Source organism: Eumetopias jubatus, unplaced genomic scaffold (genome assembly GCF_037043125.1).
Source record: "Eumetopias jubatus isolate StellerSeaLion01/CBP00866 unplaced genomic scaffold, mEumJub1_p1.0 scaffold_12, whole genome shotgun sequence".
In the NCBI taxonomy this organism is placed as follows: Eukaryota; Metazoa; Chordata; class Mammalia; order Carnivora; family Otariidae; genus Eumetopias; species Eumetopias jubatus.
In genome coordinates this window covers 8661926-8687607 of record NW_028274818.1, presented here as the reverse complement: position 1 = coordinate 8687607, position 25682 = coordinate 8661926, and the positions used below count along the sequence as shown (strand labels likewise).

General features: G+C 48.8%; 1 protein-coding gene across 2 annotated transcripts in view; it reads right to left on the bottom strand.

The window, feature by feature from the left end:
- Positions 1-18629: 18629 nt before the first annotated feature.
- PBX1 (PBX homeobox 1) overlaps positions 18630-25682 on the bottom strand; it is a 274829-nt gene continuing 267776 nt past the window's right edge. Inside the window, exon 10 of one of the 2 annotated variants that reach the window (XM_028104777.1) lies at positions 18630-19111. In XM_028104777.1, coding sequence (XP_027960578.1) covers positions 19019-19111 — 93 coding nt within the window. In that variant the 3' untranslated portion in view covers positions 18630-19018. The remainder of the gene's footprint in view (positions 19112-25682) is intronic. The other variant, XM_028104778.2, reaches the window with a different exon arrangement.

Genomic DNA, 25682 nt, shown 5'->3' with positions numbered 1-25682 from the left:
CAGTGGGATGGATGGAGCACATGCTATGTGTCATGCGTGTGCCGCGCCCTCTGCATAGAGGGTCTCGTTAATCCCGGCGACCCTGAGATCCCTGCTGTATAATGAGGCAAAAGGCTCTGAATAACTTGCTCAAGATCTCCCAGCTCCTAAGCAGCAGGACAAAGGTTTTAAGTGGGGGGCTCTCTGTGCCACGTGGTCTCCTAAATTTTCGAATCTCCACTGTTCCCTGAATACTGTTCTCCTTCTCTTTAATGCAGTCACGCTAGAGGAGTTCTCAGAAACCCCGGTGTTCAAAAAAAGTTTCTCTCTTGTTGAAAACTATCAGCAGCCACTATTTCAGAGGCCAGACCCCACAAACTGGATGACACAGGGTTGTGTCTGGCTTGAAAAGAGAAGAAATAGGCCATGGGATTTCCGAGGCCCCTTTTGAATCTCAGATGTCATGCACTTTATTTATTTTATTATTTTTTAAAGATTTTATTTATTTGTCAGAGAGAGAGAGAGAGAGAGAGAGCACAGACAGGGGGAACGGCAGGCAGAGGGAGAAGCAGGCTTCCTGCTGAGCAAGGAGCCCAATGCGGGACTCCATCCCAGGACCCTGGGATCATGATGTGAGCCGAAGGCAGACACTTAACCGACTGAGGCACCCACCAGGTGCCCCTATTTATTTTCAAATTAGATTAATTTCTTAGACGTGTGGCCTTGGGACAATTCTTCAAAGCATAGTCATCTTGCTTAATTTGTGACCTTTCGGGGTACAGATATTAAAATACTCAATGCATGATCTACCAGCCATCGACTGAATTAGCATCCAGGTTATGGTTAAAGTTATTCTGAGGGTCACGACTGGAGCCAGGTGAGGGTGAATGTGCATGGTTCTGGTTAGAGTAAGGGAAGGTCTATGTCTGTAAGGTCAGGATCAGGGTTAGATCTCTGGATAGCTCATAATCTAGGTAAGATTATCAGTAGGGAGGGTCACTCGAAGATGACTTCCAGGCACAAAAGCTTTGGGCCACAGCTTGTCTGATGCTGCCCTGCATTGTCACAGAATCTTCTGGCATCTGATGACCCTTCCTGTGCTCTCTGAGACTCCACGGCTGGATGAGATGGAGAAATCATGGATAACAGGCTGTGTGATAGAAGGAGCTAGAACAGCCTCTTCCCTAGGGGGTTGCCCACCAGGAGGCGTGAGACACAAGTAGGAATGTGATTAGACAATCCACTTTACCGCTAGTTACACAAAATCACCTTCTTCGCTGAGATGCAATTTGATCTTAAACCAGTTGTCAAGCTAGTTATGGAATAAGGAATAGAAATATCTATCCGGTATTATCTACCCCACCTGCACCTGAACTCTGGAAGGGAGACAGGATGATAGACAAGGAGAGCAGTTTCGAAACTGTATGTTCTGGAAGAAAAAGAAAGAGGTGGTGTGGCCATGCAGTCGATGGCTCAGATGCCGCCAAAGTTCAACCTGGCATCTTCACTTAGCAGTTTGGGACCCTTGGGAAAGTTGCTCAACCTCTCTGAGCTTCACTTTAGCCACTTGGTCACATGGACATGAGCACCTGCATCTGCTTGTTGAGAAAACCGAGGAAGGGACTATGTGCAGAACCCTTAGAACCCTGCCTAGTCCAGCATTCCCACAGCAAGGTGGAGACGGATCTTTTCCTGTCTGCTCGGCCTTGGCACCTTCAAAGCGCCTTCTCCAGTGTTGGGCACTCTGGCGTGCATGAGAATTAGTTGTGGGTGGGGGATGGTGGTGATTTCCTCCCCAGCTGATTTCGCGTGGGAACTGCAGGCTCCTAGGATCTAGCCCTGACCCTTTTCCTGGACAAGGTTCTAGAAGCACCTGGAGACGTACTTTGAGGTGGCTTTGGGGAAGTAGGAAGCCATTCATTCACGCAGTAAATACTGGAAGGGAGCCTCCTATGGGCCAGCGCTACCCTGGCAACTCACTCCACTGCCCAGCATCTCAGTTTTGAGATGGGACTCATGACCCCTGTCCTGTCGCCCTCACGGGACTGTTGGAAGGCCCCAAAGGAATGTGTCAGCACAGCATATAAAATGCTAGACAAACTGGTGGTGCCAACGTTATAACCATGATGACTGTCACTCTCCCCAGAGTCATGGTCCTGCAGTCAGATGGCAGTCCCTCCAGGGTAGAGCGGCCCTAGATCAGACAGATGACCTCGGGGACGTGTGTTCCATGGCACCATATGGCATCCTCTGTGCCTTTGATTTATCAGTGCAGATCCCTCCCCATGCAACACCATAAAGGTGGATTAGGTGACACCTTTATTGCCTGGCACAGTATGGAGCAGGGATGATCTTATGCATGCAAGGACGAGGTGCAGAGGCCCATGTCTGCCTTCTCAGCACATGGTTCTTTGGCTAGGAAAGGCCCCAGGTGCTGCCCACTCTAGCTGCCGCCAGGATAGGTCCAGCTGAGCCTAGGTCAACAGCAGCATGACCAAGGCCAAGCCAGGGGCCATGTGTTTCCCCCCATCCGCCTCCCCTCCCCCACTTTGCTCCAGTGGCTGCCATCCCGAAGTTTATAGGTATCATTACCTATGAAAAATCTGTTCCATCTGAAGACGGTCGGGGTTGGGGATGGGTGGCAGATTGCAATTTAATGATCAGATTAGAATATGCTAAAGCAAACAAATAAATAAATAAAAAGCCCAGCAGCCTGGAGCACCACAATTCATTCTGCGGGCAACAGAGGCTGGGGCTCCAGAGACCGGCTCGTAATTCACCCCGCAGGCAGGTTTAGGAGCTTGGTACTGTATGACCACATGGAGAAACAACTCTCCCAGAAAGATTTACACTCAGTGGCACTGGAGGCTGAAGGGCTGGGGGCCGGGAGAGGAGAGAGAACGGGGAACCTGGCGGGTCCTGGTTGCTCACGGTGGACCAGGAGCGGTGCCAAGCCTCCTCATGTCAACCACAGTGACCCACATCTTTCCTCCTCTTACAAGTATTTCCTACTCTCCACAACTCACCACCCTCGGGCCAACTCTACCCTACAGCAGTTAAACATAATTTGATTATACCACATACCCTACCGTAATGTAGGGTCCTGCGTCTACTTCTGTGTCTTACCGGACTGTGATCTCAGGAGGGACAAGAATGGAAATTTTTATCTTCTTACCCCTACATTTCGGCACAGAGTTGCTACTCAACAGGTAAATGTTGGAAAGGCCGATGAAGAAACTCTCCCTCTATCAGAGCCTCATTCAGCCTCTATCAGCCTCATTGAGAGGCTGCTTTGTGGGCACTCTGGAGTAGGGACAAGGGGCGGGGTGAACGCGGCACCCAGGTCCCGCGGGGTCCTCCCTGGTGGACCTCTCCTTGCTCTCTCTAGCCTGCCTTCAGGTATGGTACCTGCCGGCTTCCCTGCTCTGAGGCAACCCCTATACCTACTTTCTCCTGCCTAGAACTCTCTCCTTACCCATCATTACGTAGTCAACTGATCTTTCAGATTGCAGCTTGAGAGGTAATTCCTCAAGAAGGCATGGTTGACCCCCTTGGCCAATTCAGTTTTCTTTGGCGTAGACTCTCATAGGATCACAAGTCTTTTATTCATAGAACATACCCAGCTGCAGATTTATCCTATCTGTGTGAATCATGGATCAGTGTTAGACATCCCCACTAGCCTGTCAGCACCGAGAGGAGGGACCAGGTATTTTCACTTTTGCTCGTCGCCCCCAGCACCCAGAAGGACGCTTGGCACATGGTAGTCTCTCAGGAAACTTCTGTTGATGGGAGGGGCGGGACCAGCCTTCAGGATGGCGTCACCCTCTGTGAAAGGGACATCACAGAAGCCCCCACCCCACCCTATTAGTCCATGCCCTGTCACCCTTTGCTCTCCCTGGAAACGTCTAGTCAGTACTGCAACAGGACCCCATGGAGCTGGCGTGTAAAACTGATGAGGGCAGCCCCCCGCCGGGGCCCAGCATGGCAGTGGACTGCTGTTGTGCCTGAAGGGAAGAGAAAAAGGGTGAGGAGATCTGAGGTAATCATTCATTTCCCCGCTATGGGGAAAATTTTGTTGTTGTTGTTCACACTCAGCAAATGATGCTCTTGTACCAATAACAAATGTCAAATGCTCTGCCTGGGACTTGGGGGAGACAGAACATTAGCAAAGAAGGAGCAATTCAGTGAAAAGGACAGAATTTCTGTTTAAGGACTGAGAAGTCCAGTAACAAATGTCACCAAGAGACTCCAGGGAGACAGCTTTGCATCAACAACCAGTACTATGGAAAAAAAAAACAAAAAAACCACAAAACATTCACAGCTACTTCTAATCATCTTGCAGTGCCCCCTCTGGAATCGTCCAGGGGCTCTCCTTCTCTCACTCTGACAGGACCCTGCTCTCGGCACTGTAGCATCTGCGGGCAGCTATCCTGGCGGGATGGAGCCCCGGGGAGACAGCCAGGGGAAGTGTGGAGGCAGCCCGTGAGAACCTGCCTTGTGACTCCCTAAACAGCATTGCAAGTAAGGACACCACATCGCAGGGCATGGTGGTTTGGCTTCCAGTCAGTTTGCTGGCCTCTTCTCTTGGCGACATGAACCAAACTGTGTGGTTCGTGTGGGAGTAGCTGTTTTTCCATACCAGATTGCGACTGGGATAATGTCTGATTTGCCTTTTTATTCCCACTGAGTATAAATGTTTGTCGACTGACTAACCTCGAGGTGTTTTCAATTTAGAAGGAGGCAGAGGTAAACGAAAGCTTGCAACAGGATAGGCTCGGGGCTCCGGGAGCGGCATACACAGAGTGCTGTGGGCGGTCATCCTCTATGCAGACTCCGGGGAAATGGGTGACATCGGCACCAGGGCTTGAAGTATGGGAAAGTGTGTGGCAGCGAGAAAGTCGTGCCACACAGAGGAAAACGTGTGGACAGAGGCCGGTCCCAGGGAAGACAAATACGCCTTCTTTATACCGGGGTTTTCTGTAGGTCCAAGCCACTGCCACCTCTTGGCCCCGATACTGCCACCGTCTTCTGACTGGCCTCCTTGTGTTCAAACGGCGGTCTGTCCCCAACTCTGCCGCCAGTGAGCATCACAGAGCGACATTCACGCTATGCCACACGGCGCCGTCCCCTGCCCCATAGCCTCTGACGTCTCCAGGCTCACTCACAGGAATAGTCAAAGGCCCCAGCAGGCCCCACAGGAGACCCTGTGTTCTGCCCTCCTTCCCCCATAATTTTCAGACCGCATCTCCTCGTAGTCTTGCCCTCACTCTCCCTCTGACTCAGCCACCTTGGGCTCCTTGCAATTCCTCAAACCTACCGGGTGTGCTCCTGCCTTGGGGCCTTTGCAAGCGCTGTTCCCCTGCCTGGAACAGCCTTCTCAGACACTCTAACGGTCTGCTCCGTCCCTCTCCTGCAGCCAGTCCTCTAGGCCACCCTGTCTGGACTCACAAGGGCCCTTCGGTCCTTTCTTCCCTTCCCCCAGCACAATCACCACCTTGCTCACTTACTCTGTTTGCTGTCTCTCACCCCTCCCGCGGGGACCTAAGCACCCTGACCGCAGGGGTTTCGGTCAACATTGGGTCCCCGTTCCTAGACCAGACCCTGGCACACCGGGGCGAGTGTTCGTCCAGGACTTGGTGAATGAAAGAATACATGAATGGATGGCCGCAAAGAAGCATGTGTCTAAGCCAACGCCAGGCCTGTTAGAGCTTAAAAATAATTAGGACTCTTTAAATATTAAAGTCACAGATGTGACATTCACAAGTGAGGCGGGCAGAGCTCACTGGAACAAAAGTGTGAGGTCATTGCAAGTTTGTCTTCCCACCTGCTCCATCCTCTCTTCGAGACTTTGTTTCTCCTTGCAGCCGCCTGCCTGTTTTGACTTCTTCCTTCCCAAATGCCAGAGATGTCACTTCGCCGGGGGGGGGGGGGGGGGGTGGAGGATGGGACATGCCTTTCGGGTCTTAGCAGAATGGCTCCCCCCACCGCCCCGCCCACTGCTCTTTATACTTCTGCTCGGTCCTCTCCCTCCTTCTGGCTTCCTTCTCCTTTTCCCTCCCCCCGTTCTCTCCCTTCTCCATCCCGTCCACCGCCTCCTACCTCCTCTCGCTCCCCTTTACTTTCCTGTGCCCTTCCTCACTTCCTCTCTCCACCCCTTTTCTTTCCGTCTTTCCTCCCTCCCTCCCTTCTGCTCCTCAGGGTCTGAGCACCTGCTGGCTGTAGGACAGGGTGCCTCCGTCTCTGTGTGAGATCCCCCCCAAAGTTCTTACCCAGAGAGAAGGTATTTAGTAACAACTCAAGGCCAGGCCAAGGACTCACTCATGGGAGGGGTTTGGAGGAACCGAGGAGTCCAGGAAGCAGAAAGGCTTCAGAGAAGAAGGCGGACACCTGCTCAAAGGACGAGTGTGTGAGTGGGTCTGTGACTGCAGCCAGGGCCTCATCCACGGCAGCTGACGTCACGACATCAGGAGCGAAGTTTGCAACAAGGCTGAAAGAAGGGAATAAGCTTGGAATTCTGGGGGTGCTGTTAGAAGACCGTGGGCAAGAGCCAACCATTCTTTTATGAACTTGTAGGAAAAAGGAGGAGAGATCAGGGAAGGCCTTCCGAAGTCAGACTATTTCTTTTCCATCATTCTAACGTGGTGTCTTTACCTCTACGAAGCAACCTAACTTCACATACATATTTTTTTTTAAGAAAGCAATTGCTAAATGATCTTAGTGATCTTGTTCACTGGCGTACTCCCAGCCCTCGGCTGCCAAGAAGTATTGGTTGAATTGAATGGACTTGAATTCCTGTACGACTGGAGGAAGGGAGAGTAACTACATTCTGGGCTTGGGAAGGCTTTAAATCAACATCATCATTGCTTCTGGGTGTTAGGGATTCCCTGCCTAGCATCTTTGCGCCTCTCCTGGAAGCTAGATGATTTCAAATAATTGGTTCATACGGTTCCTTCCCAGCTTCTTGAGCTGCCTATTGTTCGTCCCGTTGATGGGATTAGTTGTTTGAAGTCATCCCATTGCAAGCATGTTTTCATTTTAATCCATATCTCTTCCCATAAGCCCAGCCTAATTCCATTTCCCCCTGGGTTAGGGCTTTGTTACCGGACATCATAATTTTAAATTCTTGCCCAAGCTTGTAAATTGATGAATACAGGGCATATTCATCAACAGGGACCTGGAGATTTGGGTTGTTTTTTGTTTAATCGTTTGTCTTATTGAAAAAGTCTTGCCAGTGTAGTGCCACCAGGGGTCGAGATCCTCGTGAAGGACAGAGCAGCGCCCTGGCACATAGGAGGTGGTCAGGGTGTGCTTGCTCGCTGAAGAAACACAAGGATGCTCACGCAGATGGTTGCCTGGCTGGCAAGTGTCTGCAATGCCCCAAGCAGTAAGCCCTAGGAGAGGAGCCCAGGGGACTCGCGGAATCCCCAGCAGGGGTTCTGCTGTTGGCAGAAAGGAGGTATTGGCCATGCATGGCGAGTCCCAGGGACGAAGTCGTGCTGAATAAAGCGGTCATGTGTGCAGAAGCAGGACCACGGACCCAGCAGTGGGAGAACTGAGTTTCTGTCACGGAAGCTCAAGAGGCAGTGACTTGACCAAGATAAACTTGGGTGCAGGAGACAAAGGGTTAATGGGATTCATGAGCCCTCGTCTTTTGTTCTCAGGTGCAGAAGGCCCGATTTGAACTTCCAGGCTACAGGGAAACGCAGGAAATCATGGCCTTCCAGGGCTCTCTCCTCACTGGTCTGTCCTCTGGACATGCCTGGAGGCTGATTCGGGCGAGGCCTGCACAGACGGGCCTTTGTCTTCAGTTTGAGGTGAGACCTGGGAAGTCCGCTCCCTTCTCTGAGAGTTGCCCAGCGGCTTGCTTTTGCACCACAACTTGGCATCTCTTGGGCCATTCATAGAAATGGAATCGTTCTTTTTTTCAGTTTTATTGAGATACAATTGACATACGGCCCCGTGTCATTTTATGGCGTGCAGTGTAATGACTTGGCTTACATATATTGTGAAATGATTTTCACGATATATTTTGTTAACACCCATCATCTTATGGATACCAAAGGGGGGGGGGGAGAGAGAGAGAGAGAGAGAGAGAGAGAGAGAGAGAGAGAAATGATTTTTTTCTCTGTGATGAGAACTTTTAAAATCTACTCTCTTAACAACTTTCACATACACCGATAGCGATGTAAACCGTGGTCATCTGTGGTACGTTTCCTGATTCCCATCCAGCACCTGCTCTGGGTATTGATTAAGAAGTAACTGGAAACCCCCAACCTTCAGTGTTAAGTTAGATGGGGCTAGAAGACTGACAGAGAGGGTCACCCGTGTTGGAGCCATTCAAGTAAGACAGAGACATGTCACATCCTTTCCTCCTAAGCTGAAACGGCCTTGGTGGTGAGAAGCCTAGAAAAGGAGCTCGAGGAGAATACAAGAATTTAAAAAAAGTATGTGGCCTGTATAAAGGCAGATTTCAGCGACTTCACAGATCTGTCCAAGATCAACTCAGCTTATCTGCTTCTAAGCCTCAGCTTGGTGACTGCTTTCAAGAATCCTAATGTCTCTTAAGGTAGCAACAGTGGAGAAATGATGGAGAAATGATTGAGCCATTTCCTCGGGAAGTGTACGATCTTAGCATCCCGGGTAGACAGATATCAAAAAGAAAGAAAAGAAGGAAACGAAAATCTACATAACCAACAGTTTTTGACAGTGGAACAAGGGAAAAAAGGGGCCATCCTAACTGTTACAAGTTCAGAGAAGGAGATGCACCCAGAAGGATATGTGAGGACAATAAATAACATGGCTAATAAACACATTTGTGGCACTAGTCAGTGCTAGCCAGGCATTGTTCTAAGTAGTAACTCATTTAATCCTCCTGACGACCCTGTGAGATAGGTATCCATTATCTCCATTTTATAGACGAGGAAACCGAAGCATAGAGAGATTAAGCAATTCTCCAAGGTCACATAGCTGGTAAGTAGTTGTAGTGTAATGGGAAATGTGTTTGTTCTTTGTCCTTGGATCCTGGCACGGAGCTCCTAAAGCCTTTGGAAATTCCTGGGTGATAAAGGGGATGGAGCATCTTTTGTTTGTGGGCCGTTAGAAATCTCCAGGATGGAGGCTGATCCAGGAAAAGACCAAGCCTTGATTATAAACTCGAACCTTTCAGCCCCACATCCCAGCCTCCAGGGAGGGCAGTGGGCTGGAGATTGAGTTAATCACCAATGGTTGATGATTTAACCAATCATCCCATGTACTAAAACCACCCCGAGGACCCCTAAACCACAGGGTTTGGGGAGTTTCCGAGTTGGCCAATGCATCCACGTGCTGGGAAGGTGGCATACCCCTACTCCATAGGGACAGAGGATCGGCACTCAGGACCCTGCTAGCCTTCATCCCATGTGTCTCTTCATCTGGATGTTCATTTGTCTCTTTTATAATAAACCAGTAAGTACAAAGTGGCTTCCTGAGTTCCGTGTGTTGTTCTAGCAAATTATCAAACCAGAGATGGGGATTGTGGAAAATTTCAATTTATGACTGGTCAGTCAGAAGCACGGGTGACCAGTTACCTGCACCTGGCATCCGAACTGAGGGCAGGCTTGAGCCTTCACACCTGTGGAGTCTGACGCTCACCCTGGGTAGTTAGTGTCAGAATTGAATTGAATTGTAGGACACCTAGCTGGTGTTGGAATGTTGGAGAATTGGTCAGTGTGAGAAAAATTCTCTTATGTAGCTTCAGAATGAATCTGACACTTGCAGAGCTAGGATTCAAGTCTATATAGTTGGACTTTAGAGATCTCAGTGAGCACACTGTATGTATTCCTCACACCAAAGGTTCCAGGAAGGACCCTTTGAGAGCAGCAGATGGGGAGCCGGTACTGGAAGCAATCTGAGATGTCCCTGTGGACAACTTTAAAGGTCCCACTAGATGATAAAAGAAAATGTGGACGCATCTGAAGGGGAAAATCAAGAAGATCGTGTTAAATGCTTCAAGAACAATTAGCGAATTTCAGCATAGCAGCTACTGTGGGTAGGGGCTCTGACATGTCCTGTGCTCTGAGGTTGGGCCCAGAGAGAGCGCTCTAAGGGAGGGCTGGGGGCGGGGGTGGTGGGAATGCCCCACAGGAGAAGAGGCTGTCGGGAAAACAGTGGCTGAATGTGGGTGATGGCAAGACACCTCTTGTAGGGACTCAACCCAAGGAATGAAAGCTGAGCAGCATTCATCTGAACAATGGACGCCTTGGACAGACCCAGAATTTCGGAAAGACTTTTCAAAAATAGAATTTAGAAAAGTAATGGGAAGAAAACAAATGTCTGGGCTGAATAGCAAAGCGAGTGAGGCCTCCATAAGACAGGGAAGGGATGTCACTGGGGAAAAGGCAGGGCAGACAATTCTAACTTTACTGGCTCCACTTTAAAAGGATTTGGGGGAAATAGGAGAGAAACATTAGGGCAAACCTCAAAAGAGATCTCAGGACGGACAGGCAAGGTTAGTGGGGAACGGTGATGGGGCAGACCTCAGCCTGTGCTCGGCAGCTGGACGTTGGCTCAGCTGAGACAAAGGAAGAGCTCAGATGGCATCCTGAGCTGGAGAATGTCCAGAGAAGGAAGAGCAGAAGTCCCAGTGGCACAAGGACCCACATATCTGGGATTAGGAACACAGGGCATAACAGGAAGTGGAAATGGAGATACATCTTAAATAGGTCTATGAATGCCACGGGGAAGAAGGGAGCCTCAAGTAAGCCTGTGGACAGGAGGGCACCTGTTTTACATTTCTGAATTTTTCACAAAGACATGAATATTTCAAAGGTCATTCTCTGAGAGAGGAGGCAGAATGCAGAGATTGGATTGTTTCCCCCCAGGACATAGGGAGCAGCGTGCAAGATTAACCTCTTGGTGGTGGCTTTTTCTCAACACTACAGATGCTACCAATCAACTACATTGTAAAGACTGAACTATAGATTTTCTTCTCGCTTTTTCATGTGTTTGCTGTCTTCTCCTGCATCCTCCCTGAACGATCACGTCTCTGGTGTGGCCATTCATTAGTGATCGCCACGTAATACTATGATCTGGGTTCTGGGGACTCAATTTGGACTAGAAGCCTGGGCTTTGCTTGTGGTTTCTAAATTCTGTGGGGCAGGCTGCTGATGAGCTATGGTTCCTATGCCTCTTAAAGTGAACTTTCAGAAAACGCGGGGTCCCGGAGGGAGGCAAGGTTGGATTAAGTGCACCTTGGAGGGACCCAAAGAGTAACGGCCATTCCTATGGACCGTCGCTGCTATAGAAGGAAGGAAGGTCTCCACTCTACTTCCAGCTGACAGTGGACACAGAGGAAGTCCAGGAAGGCAGAGCTGTAGGCTAGCATTTGAATTTTAATTTATAAGAGAGGAGGATTTTATGTTGAACTTTAATTTCTCCCTGGATACATATCAATGGGAGATTTATATTCAAAGGTACCACAGTACTTGGTGCCTTTTATGCTATCAGGAGGTGCTCATCGACAATTCTGGTGAGTTACTCTAGACAGTATGGCTGAATATCGTGGGAGAGAGTGAATCCTGGCTGGGGTACAGTGTAACGTGGATGTTAATGCATGAACCCCCCTGCCCTATCCAGGGGCATCGAGAAGCTCAAGCTAAGCTATATTTTGCATGGGTCCCAGGAGGATACATGAAGACGGTGGCTCTCCAAAGCACATGGCCCTGGACAATGCCACTGTCACAAGCCTTTACAGCAACTCTTCGCCCACGCCCACACTGCCCAGAGTGGCCTCGGAGGTCTGCCTGAGGCTAGCAGCCAGAGACTGCATCTCACAGGAAACGCTCTGCTGTCTTTATCTGTATGCTGTTGTAGCTTTAATGCAAGGAAGGCACGAGCGCAAAGCCCCCATAGCCGGGCCTCATTCCTCGCTCTAGGCCTCCAGTTCTGAGACCCAGGCTAACACACCCTCCTGGACACACTGCATCATTTCTTAACACTGAGCTCCAGAGGCATTCCCTATGCTGGATGTTTCCAGAAACTGTCTGTGGATAACAAATGGTGCTCAGAGCATTGGCATTTGCTGCGTGTCTTTTTTTTTTTTTTTTTTTTTAAATTGGGCAAGTGGCAGAAGTCTATGAGGATAAGGATGCAGAAGCCAGTGGGGGGCGGGCGGAGCGCAGTGAGATTTTCAGATTTTGTGATTTTAAGGCTTCAGACCTGTAATCTTCAAAGTGACTGTTGGCCACCAGACTTGACCCTTCCAGCCAGCAATGGCCATGGGGCCACGTCCTGAAGGTGGGAACAGGTTGTCTTCCCCACTGCAGTGTAACAAAGCCAAATCTGGGAGGTTGACTGGACATGTATTTACTGGGAGTGTGCCTAGTGCAGCGAAACAAGCAGGTGGATTTGTCTTTTGCTCTCACTTATCCATTTGGTCGCCAACTGTGACACAGAGGACCAACTGTCCAAAAAGTTGGGGTGTGGTATTATTGCCAGGAAGTGGCTGGCTAGCCAGGGACCACTCTTCCACCCCTTGCACTTAGAATATGGTGGAAGGGAGGTCTCGGTCAAAAGCTTCGAGAAGCGGTGAGCCTTCTTCCTACTTTCCCTTCTGCCATCTAGGTGCAGGAGCCACAGAGCGGAAGGAGCTGGGTCCCGGAATCACTGCACTGAGAAGACACACTCCAACCAGGAACACTGGCCTTAGGCTATTGCCTAAGTAAGAAATAGACTGTATTGAATGTGAGGTCTCACATGTTTGGTCTATTTGTTACAACACTTTAACATCACTCCAAGTAGTAAACTAGGGGGTAGAATCAGGTCCACAGTTTTTCGTGCAACTGGAAAAGGAAATAGTCTGAGGCTGCCTGGCATGCACACACCTCCCACAAATGTGTTCTCACATCCAGGCTTGAAGAGGGAACACGGGGCCTCCATTTTGGCTGCTGGCGATGTTCTCCAAGTCCACAGGAGCAGAGAGCCTTATGCCATTGAGGCCATTGGGCTCTTAGCTTGTCCACTAATAACAATGATCATTTGATCTTCACTGACTCTCCATCCCTTTGATCTATCTTATATTGATTAGAATCATAGTCGGGATGAGAGGGTGAGTGATTAGTTCATTCAATACATCAATACATGCCTGCCTCACTGGGGCTCTGGAGACTTAGGGCGTGGAAATGAGAACACAGTCCATGTGATGTCCCTGGAGGGGTGACATGTCAATTGCCAGATCAGTTCCATCCTGCGCATGGGTGGGAAGATGGTGTTCATGGCTGGGACACCAAACACTTTAACAGACCATAAACCCAAAGGTCAGGGGCACAGTATGAGTGCAAAGAATGGGGGGGGGGAGATGCTCACATGGGATGGTAGATGTAACACATGGTCGGTGTGCAGATCTATAGGAGTAACATCTCGAATACCTCTGAAAGCTTACAACGGAGTATTATTCATAACCCAGAGTCCTTCCTCTGAACCATATCTTGGGTACCAGGATTTCCTTATGACCAGATCCCAGCAGACAAAAGAGAAGCAAAGGGGAACCACCGGGCAAACAGCTGTGACTTAAAAAGTTGGAATTTATTATGGAAAATCTCCCTGGTATTTTTTTGTTTTGTTTTGTTAACTGGTGCCTGGTGGGTGGTAGCCAGTCATTGGCAAGCGCACAAGATGGGGTGCTCTGCCTGCCTTCAGTGCAGCCAATAATTGCCCATAAAAGGTCCCCCCTACTTCTTCCCTTCCTCCCTTCGGACTTCATGGGTGACGTCGGGGGCTCGTGAGGTCATTCGCATCCCCCCACCCGCCCAGGTATGTAGGCTTTACAGTGATTAGGGTGACAGATTAAACCATAATCCACACTAACACAGCCCCAATTTGGGGGGAAGCCGAGGTTGCCAGCATGTGAGAGAAGAAATTTACACAAAATACAAGTATATATCTATTTTTTTGCAACAAAAGAAACTATTTATTTGGAATATGCATTACCAGTACAAATTAGGAGACTGTAAAGCCTACAGCATGTTAGCATCATTAGAGAACACAAAAGTTCAGTTGGAATCAAAAGGGACAGAAGCCCCTGCTCTCACAGAAGCAGAAAAGCTTAAACTTTCAAAACCAAAACAGAGCAGAACTTTGCAGGTTTATACTCTGAGTAAGAACAGGGGAAGGGAGCGGGGAGAATAAAACCAACAACCGAAGGGAAGCACTTCAAAATAATTGGAAAGAAAGGAAGTAATAAGAGAGAAAAGGGGGAAAACATTGAATGTTTTATTCATTTTAACAAAAGGAAAAAAGAAGTTTACAAAAAATAAAAGAGTCCAGAAAGCTTCGAGCTGGGTGTTGAAACCATAAAGGTGATGTGAAAAGCTCATCATTATTTTGTTGACTCAGGAGCAGGCAAGCAGGTGTCTGGGGCAGAAACACCTGTGGCGCACTGTTCCACGGTCCCGCGTCTTTGCCTTCACTTCTCTTATGTTCTAGGTGCTTTCTGGACACCTAACCATTTGTTGAATGAAAGAGGTTTAAAATAAGTTTCTTCCAGAGAATACCGCTTTCTTTTCTCCCATGACTAATAAAAACATTCCAAATCAAGCTGGTTTAACCATTTGCTTTTCAGTAGCCAGAGGGTAATTAAGAGGTATGCTGTCAAGGCATCAAACTCCACCTCTCAGTGTTAAAAGGAGAGCACGGAGTCAGGCTCAGGTTCTTGACTCTTCATCCAAAATTGGGACTCAAGGGATCCGCAGGCTGACTAACCCCAGGGACGGCCTCCCGGATCTAGTCTAGGAAGCCCGTGGCCCATCACACCAGGACTTCTGTGGGATGCTTCTGGAAGGAAAAAAATCCTTTCTAGTTGTAAGAGGGCTCCTGGAATGTTGTTATTAATCAAGAAGAAAGAAAAGAAAGCACTTTGTTGTGACATTCACAGTCAACAAAGGCAAAAAGGGTCTCCCTACCTTATCAAAGGTCTCCTGGGCCGATTCCTTGAATTTTTAAAGGGCCAAAAGGAGAAAACCCAGGTCCCTGACGGTGTTTTTTCTCAGGGACTGCCCCACACTCTGGAAATGCAGGTGAGTGATGGGACATCCGCATGGGCTTCATCTTTGTCTTTGAGGTCAACTGAATTCTGGAGCGAAGTAGAAGTACAAGGAAACTGCCTACTCTACAAATGTCTTTTTTCACATCACCTCGTATACATATGTAAGGAATAAAAACAGCAAGATCGTAATCCTGACAATTAAAAAAAAAGCCCCCCCAAGAAAACAACCAAAAATAACACAAAACATAATTTTTTTTTTTATATTTTAAAGAGCAGGAATAAAGAAAGAAAAGAATTTATTTCTGGGTCTCAAAGTTAATAAACATAACGTGTTAGGTTGTACCTATTATGCTCACTATCCCAACCCTTTTTTTTTTTAGTTTACAAAATGAATTACTGTCACTTTTAAACATTGTGAAACAGGAAATGAATGTGCACAACTCGACACTTTTCTAGCATTCTTGAACTAATTCACAAATGCAAGAAAATAAAAGAAAAATGGGGGAAATGATTAATGTAGGTAGTTTGGTGTTAAAAACGAACGCAGGAATGATGTGTACTGTCACAGAAAGAGGGGGAGCCCCCCATCCTGTTTTGCGTGCTATGAGGGTCATTTTTAAAATTTTTATTATAAACACTATTAAATTCAGACCGCTTTTTTGGTTTTTTTTTTCTTTATCTGAATATACAAGAACATTCATTATAAATGTTCATCATCAATACTACAAAGAACGAGACACAAGTCGCAAGAAACAATGGAAAATGTTAATAAAGCTGAAAGAATTGTTGAGTATTTTTTTGTATTTTTTTAAGTTTTTTTTAAATTTGAGTTTCTGTAGTTTCATCTTTTTTTGGTATCGAAGTCAGGTTTTTCTGGGCAGAAAAATAAAACTCAGAAGGAAAAGGGGGGGAAGGTATGTGAGAGAAGGCAACCAGCAAATAAAGAACAACCACCACAGCGAAATTTAAAAAAAAAAAAAAGTAAGGAAGGTGCCACTTGGCAAAAGTACTGTGTCAATTCCACGTGAGGGGGAGGAGTTAGGGGTGAAAAAGAGATTGAGATGGAGAGTTACAAGGTGGGCAATCCCAAGGGCTAGTATTACTCAGGGGAAATCGGCTGCCAGGGACAACGGAACGCTCCCACTCCCATTAGTAAATGCAGGAGTCCTGGGGCACATTTTGGTATCTGTAGGATTGACCTAATATGAATTCCCAGGGAGCTGTATTTCCAGAGGCACGCTCTTTCCATCCCCTTCCTTCTGCGGCCAGAGTTCCAATGCCTTACTTACTGTCGGGGGATCTGGTGGCTGCCATGTTGGGCTTGACAGTGGGCATGGGGTAGGTGGTGGGAAACTGTGGAACAGAGAGGTCTGAGTGGGGAAGATGCTGGGCGAGGTGAGAATCAGTGCAAACTCCTGTGGGGAGAGAAACTGCCTGCAAACGTAGCTCTGCTCTGATCTGTTTCAACAACTTAAAATGGCAATCATTCCATCCAAATCTGGAATCATTCTTCCTGTTGCCAAGAGAACCCTTCCGGGTCTCTTCTGTACTTTGCACAGTCAGGCATGTGATCCAGCCGTACTCCTGCATGGGTAGTTCAGACCCCTGACACTGAACAAGGTTCTCCAATGGCTCCACGACTATGGAGTTGTCACAAGATGGCTCCTGCCAGGAAGCCCCTCGCCCGGGCTCTTTTCTGATTGGGGCACAGGTCAGTAGACACAGTCTTTCCACTGCTCTTAGTCATCAAGGCATAATTCCATCTTGCCAAAGATTTACTTTTTGCCTTTCCTTCAAATTCACACACCTCCCAGTTTCTTAGGTAACCCCTCTCCCCAACACGCACACAGAAGCAATTTCTATTCATTGCTGTAGCACCATGCACAATTTCCATGACCTCGTTAGCGGGCCACCCTTTCCCCTCAGGGTCTTCTCTCTCTCCCACAGGCCTCTCAAGCAGAGTAGATGTGACAAGGGGCTAAGTACTTACAAGGCCACGTACTGGATTCAAGTACAAACTAAGAGAACCGGGTCCTATTTTTCTAGTGTGGAGGCTTATCTCTAGTCTAGGAAACCAAACAGACCAAAATCAACAAAGAAGCAACAACAATAGCCCTTCTTCTCTTTGTCATCATGGCAATGACATCAGGGTACTGATAGTAACCAGAAGTTGGAACAGGAAAACCGTATGTTGCCCCTCCATGGCACCAACCAATTTATCTCAGGGATGACACTTCCTCTGACTTCCCATTTACAGATGGGATAGGAATAAAATCAATTCCTTCATTCTCTCACAAGCCTCTTGGTAAGCCAGGCATCATAATCCCCATTTCACAGACGAAGAAAACGAGGCGCCGAGAGATCTGACCACCTCCCACTTATGGTCAGGTTACAGAGCCACCATCTTTATCGCTGGTGCAGCTGGCTAAGAAGAATGTAAGCTCAGGTGACACTATAGAATAGCTTTCTAGGAGTACTCTCCTCTCAGATATTCCCAGGGAATGAAAGTCACTGTGACAATTTCCCTGAAAATATCACCCTTTCTTTCCCCATCGCTCTCAGGTCTTCAAATTAAGCTAGCAAAATCTGCCCAAGCTGTGTCCTTCCCCAGCCCCTCCAGAACAGGAATGTGGTGCCATGATAACACTTTGGATAACTAATGCAACGCCCCTCATATAAAAACAAAAACCAGAACAGAACCAAAACCATTACAGGCATTTTAAGTAGTGTGTGTGGCTCCCTGAGCGCTCCAGAGGTGGCAGCCAACAGGACAGCGGAGGCGGCCAACCTGGCCTCCTCCATCATGATCAAGTCCCGTGTATGTCGTTCTGGTGTGTGGCCATGCTGGGGGGCTGCAGGTCCTGGAAGCCCCGGGCACATACTGTGTCTGTGTCGGTGGCCTTCATTCAGAGTTGCTAATTCCGAACTCTTCTGGGCTCACGAGGCAAATTGCCACGGTTGCTAATGTGGGTCTTTGCAGGTGGCACGTGACTGATCGGGAGGAAATGAATGTTTGAGGCCGCGCATGCGCTGACATGCGCCTGAGTGTGCACATACACGTGTGTGTGTGTGTGTGTGTGTGTGTGTGTGTGAGAGAGAAGGTTTAGTTGAAGGGTTGCACGATAAGAACCTTCTACTCCTTAGTGGTTTATTCATCACCATGCCCACTCAGATCTGGCTTTGCAGTAGGTTCAGGACATTGCTTACTATGTGTGACGTGGTCTCCAAAGACTGTGCCTCTGAAACCAAGAGCTGTTAGGAGGAAGAGGAGGAAGCCTCCGAGAATTCTGCCCTTCTTGTTGCTTATGTCCTCTCCTGCTGCTTGACTTCCTGCCTGGGGATCAACCTAGCGGACCTGAGACCGGAAAACGTGGCACCTTTAGAAGCCCAGCTACGGCAGTCCCCGGGGCACAGCTGGGGCTGGGAAGGAAGAGGAGGAAGGGTTCTAAGCAGAACCAGCCCAGGGAGGGAACAGCAAGAGGGGGCAGGGGGCCTGGAATGAGTGGGGCAACGTGGCGCGTTCCTGCTAAGAGGTAGTGAGAGTAAGAAGAGAAACAAGAGAAGGGCTGCCTGTTAATAGAGGGAGCGAGGGATCCGAGTGAGGTAAATTTGGCTCCTCAAACCACCAGCATGAAAACATACAAACACGTTTATTATTTTCTTTCCTCTTTTAAATTCCTCTAATTGTTGAAAATACCCTTCTGTGATGTCATTGAGGGCAGGGACCCAGGGAGTCTAGGACAGAGGGGGGAGGGGGCAGGAAAGATGGCGGACACCAGGCTGACAGCTGGAGGCAGGGAAGGGTGGCTTCTACCCAGAAAAAAAAGGGAAGAGAGTATAAAGAAGTGTCCAGATTGGCTGAAATAGCATCCCAAAGAAGAGAAGAGAAGGAGACTCTTATTGTGTTTGCTGATTGCTTCGACCTCCAGTCTGACCGCTTCAGCGTTGGGAGAGAAACCCTCCCTCCTGGCCCTGTCCCGACTGGGGCACAGGGTCAGCCGGGATGCGATTGCTGGGAGATCAGTTGGAGGTATCAGAGTGAACACTGCCAGGGCCTTCTGTAGGGGAGGTCACTGATGAAGGGGTAGTAGCATCCTGCCAACCTCCATTAGCCTAGAAGGGAAAAAGGGAGAGAAGTCAGTCCTCTGAGATCGGGTGGCCATTTTGAGCAGACAATGACAACAAGGCAACTTGTGTAATGGGCCTAGCACAGTGCCTGGCACATTGGGGACACGCCTCAGCGGGGCAGCTGATCTTGTGGTCGATAATACTCCCTCCACCCTCAGATGAGTACGGGTCCTCCCACTGAGCCTTTGGACACAAGGTGAATACCTCCCACTTCCCAAAGATACTTTGAGTCAGTCCAAGCCTTCAGATGATCGCTGTGTGGGCCCTAGTGGAGTGACAGGTCAAGGGAACCCAAGTTCTAGTTCTGAGTCTGGCAAGGACTAGCTGTTGACTCTGGCGAAGCACTTCCCCCTCTGTGGCCTTGGGTTCCCCTTCAGAAAGATAAAAAGGTTACCCAAATGTTTTCTAAGGCCTTTCCCTGCATGTTCCGCATGTTACGGGATTCCAGGCACCTGTTCTGTGCAAGGTTCTGTACCACTTGCTCCTGGGTATATAACGATGAGTGAGAGACAGCTCATGTCCTCAAGGAGGGGGATAAGACATGCATATGAATGAACTATAATTCAAGGCAGAGCCTAATAATGTTACAGCCCTGTTGTTATGACAGTTCAGATGAAGGCAATATCCCATCTTGGTGGAGCATCAGGGAAAGCATCAGGGAAGAGGTACTCTTTGAGGTGAGCCTTGAAAAGTACAGAGGGTGATTCAGGTGACTCAAACAGGTGAAACAGAGGTAGACTAAGGACTGGTCTGCATAAATGTATCTAGAGAGGTGGTGAGCTAGGAAGCTATAAGTATGATTTACATTTATAGACCATTTTTCTAAGATTCTAAATCCAGAAGCAACCAAACAATGACACTGTTCTAAAAGGATTTGTTTTAATGAACACCCCTGGCCAAAAATATCCCAACCTTAAAATAGTTGAAGAATGATTTGTTGGGAGTGGTTAACTCATGAAACATAATTCATGATTGTTTATGTATTTGAAAGCATCAAAACAGAAGTGTGCTAAAATGCCTTTTTCCCCTAATTGCTGTGTTCCTTTGAAGTTAATATACCTCACCTCTGAAAGTGTTCATGTTGAACAGAGCAGGTCTTAGGCATTCCTGGTAAATTATTTTCTACTGCAGTCTCCACTCATTTTATTCCGAAACACGTGGGGTACATGGGGCAGGCACTGTTATTGCCATCTCGGAGGGACCACAGCTTGTACTCTAGCATAACCCATGGTACTGAGGAGCATGCTTGACACCTACGTGCTGGCAAACCTGTGTTCATGTTTCATTCTTAAGAAAGAAGAAGTGCGAGAGAGAAAAGCAGACTTCTGGCTTATGACTGAGACACACAGGCTTCTGAACCTCTGAATCTGGGCTCCTTTTTCTCTGCCCTTCTTATCCACTTGGCTTTCCCCCCCGCCCCCACTGGCTCACCCAAATGATGCTCCAATTTCCCCAGGAAAGCCAGGCGCTGAATTCATAGCAGCTCTTACCAGTTACCTCTGCATGAGGATAGATTTTTTTTCCCCACATCTCACTAAAGAGCAGGTCTGGATACCAAGAGCACAAAGGGTCATCCTGGGCAATGCCAAGGGCATTCCACCTCAATCGGGGACCCATGAATAATTGCTCAAAACTCCAACGCTCCATCTCCTGAGGTAGTCAGGCAGCTCCTTCTGCCCCCTCTCCCTGCCCAGCACATTTCTCCTGCTGTTGGTGAGGGATCAGAAGGGGACCAATGAGGGGGAAATGGGAATTCTTTCTTTGCTATCTTTCTGGGGCCATGACTCTGTAGCATGATCAGAATCAAGAACAGAATTAATTCGTGTCCTAATGCAGGCTGATCACAGGGGTGACGGGAGCTTAGTCTCCCTTCCCAACCAAGAACACGTATTCTGGTGCCATTTTAGGCAGATGGGGAAGAGCCATTATATTTATTTTACCCCAAAGAAAATCCCTTCATGTTGCTTATCTTTTCTGATTACAAAAGATAAGCTCATACAATATTTTTGAATAGAATATTTGCAATTCTATATGCGATGTAATATTTGGACAAGAGAAAAAGCATGAAACACACAACGTACAACACCCATAATCCTACCAAAGACTAACAACAGCTGTTAGCACTCTGGTACCTGTCTGTCCCAACTGTCCTTTTTTATATGTGTGTGTTTACCAGAGAGACAGATGGGTCAGTAAGTAAATAGCCAGCTATGTGGGTGTATGTGTATGTATGTGTTTGCTGAGCGGTACAGGTTTTTAGGAAAACCTGACAGAGGTTCCTTAAGTGTCATGATGTGGAGAGTTAAAGTGCTGGTACAAGAGGAAAAAACTCACGTATCTTAGGATCGACCCGGTGGGAGGTAAGTAGATGCGGAAGATCAGGGAGGCGGTCGTTGTCCGAGGCATGGGACGCGCCGCAGAGGAGTTTCCCAACCTTGCTCGTAAGGCAGCTCTATTACCATTATTTAGCCAGGCTCCAATTTCATTAAAATAACAATAAGTGGTGCCCCCAAGCCATTAGTCAAGAAAATGAGCCCTGTGGCGTCTCATTAGGAGGGACCCAGCAAGGCATTCTACACGGACCAGGAGATTCCGGGAGACTCCTTTTGATTCGTGTCTGAGATGAAATAACTCGAACAGGAGACATCTGAGAAAGTTTTGTCTTCTCAGACCAGTGCACATGATGCCAGAGGGTACAGGGAACTCACAGATGGCAGAGACGGGAATTAGTTCAAGCTGATATCAAAACTGGCATTTTAATTATGCTAGTTGGCCTGGTGAAGGAGAATACAGAAGAACTTCTACTAAAAACAAATAATGTATGGTGACTAACACAACATAATAAAATAAAAAAAAAGTCAATCTCTTTGGCTGCCTTTTTTTCCCTCCCACTCTACCCGCCCCCCCCATCAGATTGGGTGACCAACTGTCCCAGCGTGCCCAGGACCCCCCACCCCTTGTTAACACTGAAATCCCATATTCCCATAACCCCTGCCTGCCCCGCCAGACCCAGGAACACTGAGAGGGCTGCTCATCTTCCCCCCAGGATATCCCAGCAACGACCCCCTGCTTCTTGCCACATGCAGGACACTGTGGCCTCTGGATTTCAAGTCAGAGGACAACCAGCCCTTTCTGGAACACACATGCCCAACACTGGCACTGGCTGAAGGATCCCTTTCTCTGGAGGCGCTTTAGACCCTGGCCCAGGGTCTGCTGCCCCTTCCTTGCTGCTCACACCTCACGATCGGAAACTGCGAGCACGCCCCATGGAACCGGGTTTCCCTACATCACTCTGGCCGCTTCAGCTCTATGGTGCCGGCTGTAATGTAAGCCGTTGGGAGGCTGCTGCGTCTTGGGAAACGGCTGACCTCGCTTACTGGCCTTAACCCTGGGGAGCGATTCCGTCCCGCTTCCTCACTGCGGGTGCATATTAAAGTGCGAAACTCCGCCTTTGTGTGTTTATTTATCTCTGGGGCTGGAGCAGGGAGCGTACAGGATGGTCTCATTAGCAACTGCGCAGGGGTGGCGAGAAATAAGACTCGTTTTTATTTTTCTTCTGCACCCCAACTTCTGCCTTCACTCTCCGATGCAAAGTCCCCGTTATAACAGACATGCTTACTCCAAGATGCTGACACTGGAAACGCCCAGGAGGCCTTACAGGGGTGGGAAGGTGAATTCTGCAAAACCACGTGTGGCCCTATTATCTCCACAAACATCTCTAATGGAAGAGCGTTTACATTTGCACCTAGTCCTACAGGTAATTCTGTGGCCTGCAGATGCTGGAAGCAAGACCTGATCTCACATTTAATTCTATCAGAGGAAGCCTAAGCCGGCGGCAGGCTCATCCTGGGACGTCAGGGAGGAGGCGGCTAATAGAATATAAAATTAGGATAACATGCAGCCGGTTTCCCAGATAAGAAAACCTGGACTTCCCAACACAAATCCAAGAAAGGTATCTGGGGACAAAGAATCTCAGAACGGAAACAACTATGTACGTCGTACCCAAATGAATTTAGCACCTAACTGATGTACACCCAACGTTGCTGGGACCGCCTCTAATGGGCAAGGCACGGCCTTCCTGGTGGAGGAGGCACAGCAAGCCCCCTATGACACCAGGGATGGAGCACTGGTGGATGGGGGCAGCCACATGGCTTCTCCTGACCAAACACGAGAACCAGGAACCGCACCCGAAGCCCTGACTTCTCTCTTGTCGGCCACCTTCCTGAGCGCAAACAGGGGCCACCTGCCTCGCCCCCGCCGCGGAGGACGCAAGGGTGCGGTGGCCGCTGGGCTGAGCCGCCGGTCCCATCCTCTGCTCCTTCGCGCTCTCCCTCTGAGCTTCCCTTAGCAGCACAAAGTTGATGCAGAGAATTCATCACCTGATGTGACAGCCCAAGCAAGCCTGGCACTAAGAAACTCTCATTTGCAACGCAGAAATGCGCTGAGGTGCCACAAACTGGCTGATGTCAGCACCAAGTAGAGCTAGATCTGCATATGGGCCAGATGCCATTACCAGAGCTGCCTTAGCGTGGGCGAGCATGTGTACGTGCCCCAGGCCGTGGTGGGGCCGGCCAGGAGGAAGCACAAAGAAACATGCATGCACCCACTCTTCCTTTCTAGGTGTGTGTGCGCGCGCGCGCGTGTGCGCGCGCGCACACACACACACACACACACACACACACACACACACACACACACAGTACTGATCAGGGAGCCATCAGCTCACCCAGTGCAGTCACATCCTAGATCCTCCACTTTTCCAGGAAGATGGAAGAACTAGGTTTTCCTGATATGCACATACTTTCCCCAACATTACACAACGAGTGTTTACCAAAAGATGTTCAGGGGCAAAGCGATGCTGTTGGAAAGTCCCCTCAGGACAAAAAATTCAAAATTTCCCTGGGAGGTTTCACCATGGTAAGCAGGCGCATGCCTAGGCTGACAATCTCCAGCCGTGTCTCTAGCTACCACCAGAGCCATCTTTCCAAAATGTAATTCTGATCTCCCTCTTTCACCTTCAACGCCTTTTCACCCGCCTCAAGATAAGGTTCAATGTCCTTGTCAGGCTCACAATGTCCTTGATCTTGCTCACTCCCCAACCCAAAGCTCACGTTTAATACTTCAGCCACATCAGGCTACTAAGAAATTCCTCTAAGACAGCAGTCATTTCCTGCCTGCTTCTTTCTCCCTGAAGACTCCACTCATCCAATTTTGCGCCACTCACACCTTGGCTGGTTTTCAAGACTGAGGTGAAGTATCCTTGTGCCCCTCTCTGCCCCCTGACAATATTTCTTCCTCCCACCCACCCCTGCTTCCGCCCACCCCCCCCCGTGTTCTCTGTATGCATCCGTGCTGCCATATTGCATTTGTTCCTTTATGTGCCTGTCTCACCTACCAGACCATGACAGCAGGGTTGTGGGACTTATCTTTGTTTCCAAAGGGCCTACCACAGCGCCTGAGGCAGCACAGATTTTAATATATATCTCTTGGGGGGACATACAGAGAAGTAAATAAATATTCAGTGGCAGTACAACATTTGTGCTCCATTGTGGGTCTGGAGAGATCCATGGTATCAGACCCGTGACCTCCACAAGTTCAGTCTACGTGTGAAGAGCTGTGTACACCTAGAAAATATTCAAGCCCTAAAGCAGAGGCAGTGCCAAGGTTCAGGGTAATTTTTATAGCTAGGAAGTGAACTTTCCTAAGCTGGCGTCAAGGAGATCTGGTACTTCAGAGCTTACCCCAAGTAAGGAAGGACGATGAATATTTACACTGTTCTGTTCCTTTACAAAAACAGTTGAAAAAACACTGGATCCTGCCTGTCGCGGCTCCGCACACCATCTCAATAAGAAGCGTTCTCCCTGGGGCACAGGGAGGAGGCAGATATCATCAGCCCCTGCATCCGGAACGGCCTCCTGGTCGCCTCCCTCAGTGGAATCACAGACATGTATGCAGCAGACGCCATCCCTGCGTGGCCTGTGGGGACTGGCCCCATCCTGCCCCTCTCCGAGGCTGAGACCCACATGCAGATGCAGCTTCTACCTTGTGATCTGGGACTGGGGTCGCCAGATAAAACCTAGGACACCCCCCGAACTTTAGATGAACAACAAGGAACTTTTACACTCGTGTAAGTCAGTCACATGCAGTGTTTTCATTGGCTAGATGCACGCAACTCTATTTGGGATTGACGTCTACACTCAACCCCTAAAATATTTTATTCTGGCTTCCTCTGGTACCATAGGCAACTCAGAATCAATGTTGCTGCGTGTCCTGCTCTGACCTTTTGCTCCTGTATCTTCGTACAGGGGCGCCTTTGCTGCGCCAAGGCTACCTCTCCCGAGTCCATGCCTACGTCTGCGTCATTTGCTGTTTCTTACAGGTCCGCTGACGCTGCGAGAGTGACTTGCTCTTGCGGTGCGAATCCTGCTCTGGAACCTCAGCTCGCCCACTGCTACCTGCCACGTTTCCCTTCAGTCTGTCCTGGGCTGCTGGCTCCAGAATCCCTGTTTCCAGGGTCCCCTGACTGTTGTGGGCATCCTCCCTGATTGCCACCTGC